The sequence below is a fragment of the Saccostrea cucullata genome, unplaced genomic scaffold (assembly GCF_032062105.1).
Source record: "Saccostrea cucullata isolate Sc308-1 unplaced genomic scaffold, CSIRO_AGI_Scuc_v1 ctg8, whole genome shotgun sequence".
Taxonomy (NCBI): domain Eukaryota; kingdom Metazoa; phylum Mollusca; class Bivalvia; order Ostreida; family Ostreidae; genus Saccostrea; species Saccostrea cuccullata.
The window spans coordinates 382918-396867 of record NW_026940997.1 but is presented as its reverse complement, the minus strand read 5'-3'; the positions used below and the strand labels follow the sequence as shown (position 1 = coordinate 396867).

At 34.8% G+C, this 13950-nt stretch overlaps 1 protein-coding gene across 2 annotated transcripts in view; it reads right to left on the bottom strand.

The window, feature by feature from the left end:
- LOC134256874 (circadian locomoter output cycles protein kaput-like) overlaps window positions 1-13950 on the bottom strand; it is a 45484-nt gene that overhangs the window by 14197 nt on the left and 17337 nt on the right. For both annotated transcript variants that reach the window (XM_062739551.1, XM_062739552.1), the window contains 3 exons: window positions 13524-13657; window positions 12073-12199; window positions 9724-9824 (listed from right to left, as the gene is read on the bottom strand). In XM_062739551.1, the coding sequence (XP_062595535.1) occupies window positions 9724-9824; window positions 12073-12199; window positions 13524-13657 (362 nt within the window). The remainder of the gene's footprint in view (window positions 1-9723; window positions 9825-12072; window positions 12200-13523; window positions 13658-13950) is intronic.

Sequence of the window (13950 nt, the reverse complement as noted above, 5' to 3'; positions counted from 1 at the left end):
AAAATGCACCTTTCTTTCTTGTTCAAGTGTATCAAGGACTTGGGATGGTGAAACTGGATAAGAACTTATTCAAATAGGTAACTTAAGCTATTAACTTGAGATCAAATATGATACCATTTAACAGATCCCCTTTCTTTTTCTATATACGAAGGTGTGATAGTTCTCAAATTTTTTTTAGTTCCATCAGCTTTTGTTGCAAAATCTAATTCCATATAAGGTCTGGTGACGCGTGATGAAGCATTATACATATCATTTAATACTGAGGTACTTGCCTTGCATAACTTGTCATGTGATTATAGATCATCAAATATGCCGGATAATGAAAGTATATATATGTATTACCATTACATGTAGACTGCTTTACTAATGTATTCAAAACCAAAGTCATAGGTATCTTTAAACATGCAATCCCTGGAATTGAAGCTTGATATCAAATTCTGACTTGAAAATCTGCATTGAAGTGACTTTTGAAACCACATTTTGAAAATCCTTTAGTCAAAAGAAGACCTGATACACCCTAGTCTATTGTGGTGGTCTGGCAAAACGAATCTGAGCAGAGTTATGCACAATTAGACAGTGATTTATTGCAGTAAATGTATCCCTCAACCACGCTTCAAAACCAGATCAAAAGACGCTGCAAAGTCCTTGAGTATGTACAATGATATATGGTTAGCCTTCACATTGGGGAATGCCAGTGTATCTTATACAACCTGAAGAAGTATTAAAAGTCATATCTTTGAATTCACAACACATGCATAGAATGCATGCAATGTCATATTAATTTCTGGTCTTTAAATCTGCAGCATCTGCAATTTTAGGACTGCATAACATATTATGCCATAGAAAAATGTACAACTGTTTGTTTCATTTTCAAGTCTTCAGATATTTAAAAATTTCTCATAAAGAATTTTGAATATAGATCTAAATTAATTATGTTTACAAACATCTCAATAGAATTATGTATTTCTAGAAAGAATATAAACATCATCTGTCGCCCAACAAATAAATGAAGTAAACAATGGAAACTAGAAAACTGACCAGTCAGCAAGGGCCCCGCCATGGGGTAGAATTAAAAGGGTGCAGCTTACAGAATGATTAATAAATGTACAAAGAAAAAGCAACAGCAACTGTATTCTTAAAATTTCAACATAATTCCTGAATATTCAAAAACCTGAAAATAAGATTCTTGTATTTACATTAGGCAGTAAAGAACAACTTAACATTGAATTTATATTTAAACAATTATGAATCTTGTGTTATATAAAATGCCAGCCTTCAATGAATGCAAATATCATGAAGGCTTGACCTTAACTTCAAACAAACAGCAGTTGCAGACAAAGGTTTTCATTAATCTTAAAGTGACAGATAAAGAGAAGCCTACTAAATTTTCTGCAGCAGGCTAGATAATTAATCCCAAGGGATTAATTGTACCTCTCTCATCAATTTTCTTCTAAAGTTACAATAAGAACTTTTTCAGTATTAATGATAGAATGGGGTTTTTATACAACTACATTAAAAATTAAAAACATTCTTGAATTAATATATTTAAAAAAAAAAAAAAGGAAAAAAGTGAAAAAAAAGTACCCTGGTAAATCAAAAAATCTTCTTTAATCTATTTCTTTTTTTAGGATTCAATGAAATCATAACTATCAAACAAAAATAAATAATAAAAATTTATATTAAATCCACATTTCAGAGTGTTCATAGCATTCCAAATTGATTTAACTTCAAAACAAACTTCATTTGCAGACAGAGGTGGTAATTAATCTCAATGTGACAGATAAAGATAATGCTCTGGATTTTCTTCAGGAGGAAAGCTAATTAATCCCATGGGACTCATAGAAGCATTCAGTTTACAATGGGAAGATCTTCAGCAGTTATCTCTCTTTGCCAATGCATTCTTATATAGAGTTAAGGAATCTACCCCACCACCCCAGCTCCAAACCAAGAGACATAGAGAACCAAACTTAGCATCAAAATATGTATTTTTGCCTACTGAACTACCATACCAAATTTGATCTTAATTGGGCAACCATAAAAAAAGTTGCCCGTTCATTCTTATGCATAGTTAAGGAATCTACCCCACCACCCCAGCTCCAAACTAGAAGACATAGAGAATCAAACTTAGCATCAAAATATGTATTTCTGCCTATTAAACTACCATACCAAATTTAAACTTGATTGGGCAACCATAAAAAAAGTTATTAGAAAAAAACAGAAAATTTGTGGACGGAAGAGTGACAGACGGACAGACAGACAGACAGACGGACGGACAGACAGAGTGATTACTATAGGGCACCCGCAAATCCTTGCGGGGCCCTAATAAGTCTTGATCATCCAACTGATTAGATTTGTGTGATAGAGGCAAGCATCTGAATGATGGAGACTATAGTCAAGAAGCATGGGTTTTAAAGAAATAATATAAGCTCTTCTTTACTATGCTAAATGAAAAATAACTAATATTGATGTAAAGTAATAATTATGGCATGTTAAGGTCAGTAAATTTGGACACAGTTGAATAGCAGTTTTCACTTTGTAACTTCTTATGAAATTTGATGTAAATGCTATGAAACATTAAATTATGATGTAAATTAGTTGAATTTGATTTGTCGAGAATTATTTATTAAAAAACACTATTGCCTTTTGAATAAGGAAGCAATGCCCTCCAGCATAGCAACAGTCAACATTGCTTGACAACCGTGATACCGTATAAGCAGAATTTTTAGCGAGGATTAAATTTTGGCATTATTAGCAAGGGTGCCAAGATCGCTGAAATTGAATATCGCTAAAAATTAATTATGATTTGTAATAACTTCTTTTAATAGTGAGCATTTTTAAATCCCTAGAATTACATCTCACTAAAAATAAAATACCTGTTTTAAGGACAGATCGCTAAATTTGCGTGTCGCTAAAATTTCCACTTATACTGTTTTTCAAAGAAAATAGTAACTGTGCACAATTTCAGAGTGCAAGCTTCACTGTTAAACATATTTGTATAAAAGATTCAGTATAATAAAATAAATATTGCATGTAGTTTGAGTGCAAGATTGAAAATTTTCAGACCTGCTGTGCCTCGGTTGAAAATGATTTTCTTTGGGTGAAAATTTTCATTGCTTCACTCAACTTCATGCAATATTTATATAAAGTTACTTTGAACAAGAGTTAAATGCAATATGAGGAAAACTGGGATGGAGGTCAAAGGGAATGTCAAGGTCAGAAAATAATGATAAAGTTGAATAACATCCATCAGAAAGTTGATGTATGAACTTTGATATACTTACATTAGAAATGTGCTTACTAGAAACTCAAAATAGAGAAAAATGTGGCCCAGGTCACAGGGAAGGTCAAAGTTAGAAAATTATACCACATCTGATCATTTCTCGCAAACATGTATAAGTGTAGGATTTTGGTTAATTCATTTTAAACACTTTCATTGAAACTGAGCTAAATTCACTGTGATAGAGGGAAGGGTAGGAGGATAGAAGGATAGAAGGAAGATATAACCATGAAAAAAACACTGTATACCAGGTCATACATTAAAAAATGAAGGAAAATTCTTGAGGCTGCTAACCTATAACCTTTAACTGAACACAAATGTAAAAAAGCAACATGCACTGTGCCATAGTATTTACTTAATGTAATGGTATAAGTATGTACAATGTTATTCTCTACCAGTAATTAGCCTCGTGAAATGACATCTGGTATCTTCATGCAAAAGTGACTCTGTCATGATGCTCTATATAACCTGGTGTTTGGTATGACATGTCTCTGCAAATATTTGCTTCCATGGGGAGCATGTGACATCAATTACCTGTATATCCTTTAAATTACTTTTTGAAATACTTTTTTGGGGTCATTTTGCTGTGCTGGCAGAAATTATAGCAAAGTGTGCTTGTCTATCACAATTGCATAAGTAGTATAAATGTATTGCCTTGATTATAACCAAATGTCAAAGTCTTTATCTTGTATAGCTTAATATTTAATAACTATACTTTTTTAAAGTTTAAATTTACTCATTTAATGAAAGAGTGACCCTATTAAAGACAAAATATTTTAGTCCTTTAATCTCAAGGGTACAACAAATTTACAAAAAAGTGTCATATTCTTTGACCTTTTTGACATGACACCTTGTAAAATGCAGAAGCATCTTGAACCCAGTGGGTACACCAGAGATGGTCTGAGTACACTAGGACACATAATACCGGGCTTATCTGACGCTCATCTGTCCCTCAGAGATACGGCCTGTGTCTGTCACTCTACACTCTCTGTCATAGACCTAGGATCCCAGATTACAGTAGATCTACCCTCCGTCACATGAAAAACGACACTCCAAAGGAAACGGACAAGTAAAATCAGAAATGAAAAGTGCTATTAAAATAAAATTCAGAAAAGTTAAGAAAAAAATGTTTGATAGGCACAGGTAAATGTCACCATCTTGTAATCTAATACTGACCAATTGTAGATTTGTCAAGCATGTCCATTTTTAATTTGTGACACAGGATTAAACTTTTAAAGGTTATTTTCCATATGCTAAAGCTATCTATTTTGTAATTACACAATAACAGTAATTCAAACAGTTTAAAGCTAGAAATCTGTCCATAGGACAAAAATGATCTGCCCACAGCAACAGTATAAAAGAGATGTACCTCTATCTTCCTTTTTTGGTCTGAATTTGTTATCTTACAGCTAAATTAATTGATGTTTAGATTTTCTTAAAGTAATACTTTATGGAATGAAATAAAATGAAAAGCAAATTAATGATAAAAATCTAAAATAATGCCACAGGGAAGGAGGGGGGAGGGGGCTTGAATTGTAACCTTACCCCCAGGGGTAATGATTTGAAAAAAGTTGAATCTAGTTGAACCTGGGAATGATTCCACAAGAGTTTCATCTTTCCTGTCTCAATGGTTCTTGAGTAAAAGATTTTTCCTATATATTCCTATGTAAAACTTTGATCGGCCATTTTGGCCCCACCCTACCCCCGGGGGTCATGATTTGAACAAATTTGAATCTACACTACCTGAGGATGATTCCACTTGAGTTTCATCTTTTCTGGACCAGTGGTTCTTGAGAAGAAGATTTTTAAAGATTTTTCCTATATATTCCTATGTAAAACTTTGATCGGCCATTTTGGCCCCACCCTACCCCCGGGGGTCATGATTTGAACAAATTTGAATCTACACTACCTGAGGATGATTCCACTTGAGTTTCATCTTTTCTGGACCAGTGGTTCTTGAGAAGAAGATTTTTAAAGATTTTTCCTATATATTCCTATGTAAAACTTTGATCGGCCATTTTGGCCCCACCCTACCCCTAGGGGTCATGATTTGAAGAAACTTGAATCTACACTACCTGAGGATAATTCCACATGAGTTTCATCTTTCCTGGCCCAGTGATTCTTGAGAAGAAGATTTTTAAGGATTTTTCCTACATATTCCTATGTAAAACTTTGATCGGCCATTTTGGCCCCACCCTATCCCCAGGGTTCATGATTTGAACAAACTTGAATCTACACTACCTGAGGATAATTCCACATGAGTTTCATCTTTCCTGGCCCAGTGGTTCTTGAAAAGAAGATTTTTTAAAAATGCCATTAATTTTTCTCTAATTCATATTATCTCCCCTTGGAAAAGGGCGTGGCCCTTCATTTGAACAAACTTGAATCCCCTTTACTTAAGGATACTTAGTGCCAAGTTTGGTTGAAATTGGCCCAGTGGTTCTTGAGAAGAAGTCAAAAATGTGAAAAGTTAACGACGTCGACGACAACGACGACGACAGACAACGGACAAATTTCGATCAGAAAAGCTGACTTGAAGGCTCAGGTGAGCTCAAAAAAAGCCATAAATGCCATAAAGATTTTTCAAATTCTTAGAAGCAAATGATAATGATCTAGTACATTACAGTCTAACTTTTGAGCAAATATGATACTTTTATGCAAAAATGGTTATTTCAGAATCATACCTACATGTATGAATCTCTTGAAATTTAATTCAGTAATCTGCATTAGAATGTAGAGCAAAAATACATAATTTGATAATGAATGGGTGCATGATGCCCCAGAAAGAACATTTGATTGACATACAAAGATGTAAGAGGAGCTTTAGCACATAAAATTTAAATACTTCTGAATTCTGGCTGTATTTAGAATGCTGCATCATTATGTACCAAGGGGTGAAGGGGTACACAGCCATGATCTGTATGATTGGGTTCAAGATGCAATAAATCTTCACAATATATCTTGTCAGTCTCATCCCTCTAAAATATTCATTATTCATGGATATCTATAAAGTCTACTTTAAAAGAGGGGCATTACATAACATGGACATGAGATGTCCTATATAGATATTGGCATGCTTGATATTTCAAACTTAAACCCTGGCAATACTCCTAAATGTCAAAAATCCAACAAATTCTGTAACCTGATTCCCTATTAACCCACTGACATAGAGAAGTGGGCAGCTGAACTCAATCTTTTTCGAATTCAGACTGTAACATTTTAGCAATACTTGTAACCACACAGCCTCAATGAAAGTGTCAAATATATTCCATCTTATCTTTTTTATTTGACTTTCAGAATGTCTTTTCACCAAAGCTGAAGATGTCCTTTTATTGCACATGATAGAATACCTGCATCTGATATGCCTTTAATTGTTTAACAGATAGTTTAGGGTGACATCTAGACATTAAGCATACAAAATGAGATACCTGATCAACAGGAGGCTGGAAAGTTCACTTTCTGACAATAGAGTATATCAGACGTAGAAAAAAGTTTTGCATTGTAGGATACCAGTATTAATTCTTGCTTAAAGTAATAATTCTGTGTTCTAAGCATTTCAATGTATACAACTGCATAATTTGTAATTTAAATTCATTAGGGGTATAATTCCAATACAAGAGTAGAAATTCTAGCACATCCTTATGTTGAATCTATTGTAACACTTAAATAAACCATGTTTAAAGTTTCCTATCATGATTTTAATGTCTCTTTCTTTAACAGAAAGCATGTTCTGTTTAAAAGTTGCTATTTAAAAGGATCTAAATTCTGAATTTTAGAATAGCGAGTCTTCCAGAATGCTTGTTGCATCATTCAAGAGGTCATTTAATAATGCATGTAGTAAATATACCTTTTTTCTAACTTTCAAACATTCATTTCAATGTATACTCGTAAATGCTTATATAAAGAAGCTAGACAACATGTAAACATAAACTATCTTCACTTTCTGGTATCTAATTTTTGAAAATTTGGAAGAGGCACCCTTAATCTTCATAACTTTGCATTTACTTTGTTTGCTTAATACCCAGGAGCATAGGAGAAGGTTTCCAAAGAATTAATACTTGTTAACTATATAATTAAAAGAGCCCCACCCTAACACCAGAGAGAACTCCTTACAACTAGTCTTACTTGGGAAAAAAACACAAGAGGCCAATGGGCCACAATGTTCATCGGAGTCACTTTGGCCCTTCTGTTTTTCACAAAATTTTCCCTCTGTAGAACTTTGAGATCTTTCTTGTATATTTCAATGTAAAACTTTGATTCCTCATTGTTGTGCCCCCCCCCCCCCCCCCAATATAAACAATTTAAAATCTGCACTGCATCAGAAACTTCCATGCATAAGTTTCGCCTTTTCTGACCCAGTGGTTTTTGACAAGATTTTTTAATGACCCACACATTTTTGTCTTTCTTGATTATCTCCCCTTGGAAAGGGCTTGGCCCTTCATTTTAACATTTTTAAGCTCTTCTTTACCGAAAGATGTTTTTTATTAACTTTGATTAAAATTGGCTCAGACAAATGGATGTACTGATGGCCAATGGTTGTTCAGAAAATCTCACTTGAGCTTTCATCTTATTATATTGGTACTAGATCTGCAACATGACTGACTGATTCAGATGATAATTTAAATCAAATGACCATACTGCATTCACAATATCCACGTATGTCACACTTAAAACTCCAAGACAAATGAATATTTGTTGTCCTATGCATTATGCATGTACTTAAATTTGTAGTTTTAATTTCACCAGTTCAGGTTTCAAGAATTTTTATCTACTTGCACGAAGAAATGATACTGCACATTTGTTTAACAAAATATAGACCTAATCGTTCTTGAAGAAATCTATATATATACTTTATATTAATGGAAATGAAATCTACAAAATACAGATTGATATGCTTTTAATGTACGAGGGTTGTCCCGTAAAATCGTGGACAAAGCGTTTTTCTCAAAAAGTAATGAGCGCACTAAGCTGAAAATTTCAGTAAATGTTTATTTATCATATTTAAGTGCATGTTAATTTTTTTGATAAAATATAGGCAAAAATAAAGATTTTATTATGCTTGAATGTGCACCGGGTATTGTCCTACGGCGCACGGACAAAAAACCAAGGTTTTATTAAGGAATACACAAGCTTGAATTTAAAGTAAAAGTTTTAAATACATAAGATTTGGATTACAATTATCCTAATTCAATTCCACAATCAATTTTGTAGTCCTTGTAAAAATTTTAAGGCATTTGGTTAATTTTTGGCAGTTTCTCGAGCATTCGAAATGGGAAAGTGGTAAAGACAACACACAAAAAATGGCGACGTTTTATGACGTTACGGCGCATCGGAGAGCAGTTCCGTTTTAATTCGATGTTGTAATGACACCTTTAGAGGCTTGAAATGACAGTAGAAGAAAAAAGATTATAAAAATATCACCATATCTTAAGTATACAAATGAATTAGGACTTTTCTTTGCGAAGTCTTTTTTGATCGAGTCCCTGGGGTGTACAAAACATACAGACACACTCCTAATGTAATAGCAAAAGACGCTGTCACAGTAGACGGCCGATATGAGATTTTCTATTAGTTAAATGATGGTGAGAGTATTGTCCGTAACTTACTGATAAATCTTCAGAAGATCGCATAAGGGTGCCAATTACTTCTTCGACTATTTATGGAGACTAAAAAATGTGCATCAATGAAATTCCTAAATTTAAGTCGGACTCATCCAACTTCATTTTCAGCAAAGATAAAACGTGACGCTGTTTTAGACTCTTCGACGTTATATAATTCATGCGCCGTAAGGTGATACAATACATGGCATAAAATCACATAATTTGTTTATTTATGCATATTTCTATCTGAAATTTGCTGTGTATTTTAATGAAATATGTACTAAATAATAGTGAAAATTTCAGAACGCAGTGAAGTTTATTTTTTACACTAGACAACTTGTCCACGATTTTACGGGACAACCCTCGTATTGGGTGAAATGTTTATATTCAGCACTATTTGTACCATTGACAAGGAAATTAATGGTCCTGTTTGTTGTAGATCAGTTTTTTCTACACGTCACATTGCCACATTTTGCATGTTTCAAGTATTTTGACAAGATACTCTAAATTGCTCTAAATACATTATTCACAAAACACTTTCAATTATAAACTTCAGTATGTATATGTTTTGGTGGCCTACATCTGTCGACCATGAAAATAGGTTATGTTATATTATAAATACTGCTTGATTGTAAATAACAGATGAAACAGTTGGAGCCCCACCCCCCACCCCCCCCCCATTTCCCCCCCCCCCCAGTAAATTGTGTTTATTTCAATGCTACAAACAGCAATTCTAATCAAGACAATAATTTTATTTTGGCCTAAATTCAATTTTAATGTGTTCATAGGAAACCTCCCAAGATTATTCCAATGTTACATGTCCCCTACACTGACCAATACACCTACCACAAATCCTGACTGTTTTGTCCTTACACCATTCTTCTTCATGACACACTTCATTCTGAGGTAGAATACTCGGTTATCATCAAGATGTGGGACATGTTTCTCTGAAAGTATATCAAGCTTATATAGGATCATATCTTACATAGGATCATATTTAACTTGTTCAATTCTTATTTTACAATTATGCTAAGAGAGACAACTCTTTGGGCTGTTTAAATATTATTATTAGCTCACCTGAGCCGAAGGCTCAAGTGAGCTTTTCTGATCAGAATTTGTCCGTTGTCTGTCATCGTCGTCGTTATTGTCGTCGTCGTTGTCGTTAACTTTTCACATTTTCATCATCTTCTCAAGAACCACTGGGCCAATTTCAACCAAACTTGGCACAAAGTATCCTTGGGTGAAGGGGATTCAAGTTTGTTCAAACGAAGGGCCACGCCCTTTTCCAAGGGGAGATAATCATGATTTAGAGAAAAATTATTGGCATTTTTAAAAAATCTTCTCCTCAAGAACCACTGGGCCAGGAAAGATGAAACTCATGTGGAATCATCCTCAGGTAGAGTAGATTCAAGTTTGTTCAAGTCATGACCCCCGGGGGTAGGGCGGGGCCAAAATGGCCGATCAAAGTTTTACATAGGATATATAGGAAAAATCTTTAAAAATCTTCTTCTCAAGAACCACTGGGCCAGGAAAGATGAAACTCATGTGGAATCATCCTCAGGTAGTGTAGATTCAAGTTTGTTCAAGTCATGACCCCCGGGGGTAGGGCGGGGCCAAAATGGCCGATCAAAGTTTTACATAGGAATATATAGGAAAAATCTTTAAAAATTTTCTTCTCAAGAACCACTGGGCCAGGAAAAATGAAACTCACGTGGAATCATCCTCAGGTAGTGTAGATTCAAGTTTGTTCAAGTCATGACCCCCGGGGGTAGGGCGGGGCCAAAATGGTCGATCAAAGTTTTACATAGGAATATATAGGAAAAATCTTTAAAAATCTTCTTCTCAAGAACCACTATATACAGGAAAGATGAAACTCATGTGGAATCATCCTCAGGTAGTGTAGATTCAATTTTGTTCAAGTCATGACCCCCGGGGGTAGGGCGGGGCCAAAATGGCCGATCAAAGTTTTACATAGGAATATATAGGAAAAATCTTTAAAAATCTTCTTCTCAAGAACCACTGGGCCAGGAAAAATGAAACTCATGTGGTATCATCCTCAGGTAGTGTAGATTCAAGTTTGTTCAAGTCATGACCCCCGGCGGGTAGGGCGGGGCCAAATTGGCCGATCAAAGTTTTACCTAGGAATATATAGGAAAAATCTTTTAAAATCTTCTTCTCAAGAACCATTGAAACAGGAAAGATGAAACTCATGTGAAATTATCCTCAGGTAGTGTAGATTCAAGTTTGTTCAAGTCATGACCCCCGGGGGTAGGGCGGGGCCAAAATGGCCGATCAAAGTTTTACATTGGAATATATAGGAAAAATCTTAAAAAATCTTCTTCTCAAGAACCATTGAAACAGGAAAGATGAAACTCATGTGAAATTATCCTCAGGTAGTGTAGATTCAAGTTTGTTCAAGTCATGACCCCGGGGTAAGGGTGTGGCCAAAATGGCCGACCAAAGTTTTACATAGAAATATATAGGGAAACCTTTTTAAATCTTCTTTTCAAGTACTTCAAAGCCAGGATTAGTAATATTTGTATGGAATAATCCTCAGGTAATGTAGATTCTAGTTTGTTAAAATTATGATCCCCTTGGGGGTTTCTCAACCCCCCCCCAACTTAAATTAACTTTCAGTTCTGATCTGATATGTGTTTTTTCCTAGCTGATGTGCTCAGGTGAGCGCTGTGGCCCCAGGGCCTCTTGTTCAATATCACTTAGCTCAATTTGCAGCAAAACAAATAAGAGAAGAGGAGAAATTAAAAGATATTCATAACTTGTATTATGGGGGTGCATGTAAACTGTGTTTTCCCTTTTCTACATGTTATGGCTAATGTACACTATATGTTCTCAATTCTAAATGTGATGAGGCATATAAACTGTACAGTTCTCTTTCTCTATGTGGTGGAGCATGTAAACTTTATCTTCTCCTTTTGATATCTTTTCTCTATGTTGTAAATCTGATATCCTTTCTATATGTGGTGGTGAATGTAAACTATATGTTCCCTTTTCTACATGTAGTAGGGCATGGCATATTCACTACCAATTCTACATGTGATGAGGCATATAAATTGTATGTTCCCCTTTCTCTATGTGATGGGGCATATAAACTATGTGTTCCCCTTTCTGAATGTAGAGGGATATATCTACTGAATGTTCTCCTTTCTCCTTGTGATGGGGCATATGAAGCCTTACCACTATTCTCCTGGTTGATCTGGCAAGAACAATGCATTTCACAGGGTTTGAGGTTGAACTGTTTCTTTAACTCTGGGATGTCACTGGGGTGGATCAAGTTAGTCACCTTCTTACCAAGAAGGAAAGCCTGAAAAACAATTTAACATTTGTCAATAGAATTCCTTGTTTGATTAAAGTTTCAATTAGAGAGAATTTATATGTTTGGATTTTCTGATTATCACAGATCTTACGGTGTCAGCAAAATTTTTACTGTGTCGCACGCATAAAATTTGAATCATTGCTGTGTCAGAGAAAATTTTACTGTGTCAGGACCAACACAGTAAAACAGCTCATGGAGAACCCTGATTAAGTAATATGTTACCTTGCAGTTCAAATGTTTTTGGTAAATTGAATTTCAAATATAAATACTAAAAAAATATTGCAAGTTAATTTTTTAAAATTTAGTTTTTAAACATAGGTAATAAGAGATTACAGAGCTCACCTCAACAAATGTTGTCCTTAAATAAGGCAAATTCCCACATTAAACTAATAATCTAGTAGTGTACATCCTAAGATGCAACATTTCTGCAATTTTGATCTGATAGAGCTCGCAGTTACTTGGGAATACACTTATCCAAAACTTCAAACTTTTCTCTCATCCAGAAAATGTAATTCAAATTCAAATCCAGCATCTGAAGCAAGTTTGAGAGTGTTCATCCCTTGTTGCATAATCCATGCAAATTAGGATCAGATAGGCCTTATGGTTTCTTAGTAATAGACATTACCCAAAACTTTAACCTGGTCCATTATTTGGAAAATGTAGGTCAGATCCAGCATCCAAAGCAAGCCTGGTAGGATGCATCTTCCATGTATCATCCATGCAAGTTTGATCAACATAGGTCTTACATTTACTTAGAAATGGGACCAGCATCAAAAACTTTAACCCGTTCACTCATCAGAAAGAGTAGGTCAGATAAAGCATCCGAAGCAAGCCTGGTAGTATGCATCCTTAAATGTATCGTCTTTGCAAGTTTGGTCATCATAGTACTCATAGATATTTAGAAATGAGACCTGCACCACAACCATTAACCTGTTCGCTACATCCAGAAAATGTAGGTCAGATTCAGCATCCAAAGACAGTCTGGTTGTATGCATCCTTAGATGTATCGTCCATGCAAGTTCGGTCAACATCAGCTTATAGTTACTTGGAAATAAAACCTACACCCAAAATATTAACCTGCTCCCGAACCATTAACCTGGTCACTCCTTTGCTGAAATTGCAGCATCTGAAGCCTTATCTGGTGCAATGAAACACATTAGAAGCATGCATGTCTGATCAATACAAGGCAAAAAAGTAAAACTGCTCCAAAAACCATAACCTGGGACACCCAAGCCGAGGGTATCACATAAGCTCCCCAAAGTTCATCGAGGTGAACTAAAAAATCTTTGTTGTATGTAGCACGCCACCTTACCTGATCAATCCCTAAATGAGCAGCCACTCCATCGGACACATAAAGAATCTTTTTCTTACGATCTAGTAACAACAGGAATCCATTCATGGCTTCCAGCATCAGCTGACTCTCTTCCACCTTAAACTGTTCCACACCTGACAATAACATTATCCACATTTCATCCACATCTTATCCACATCTCATCAAAATCAAGCAGGAATAATTGAAAGTTTTCCACCTTATTAAATCTTACAATTTTTTTCCACTTTATGTCTTACAATTTTTTGTGATGAAGTCAAATAATTTTTTTTTTTTGGCTAACAATATGCCATTCGATAGATAACAATTAAAGTCAATAAAAAATAATCAAATTAATATAATCTTGTCGTTACATTGATATTGACAGTATTATTGCTTCTATTCTATGAACAAGATCATACATGGTGGG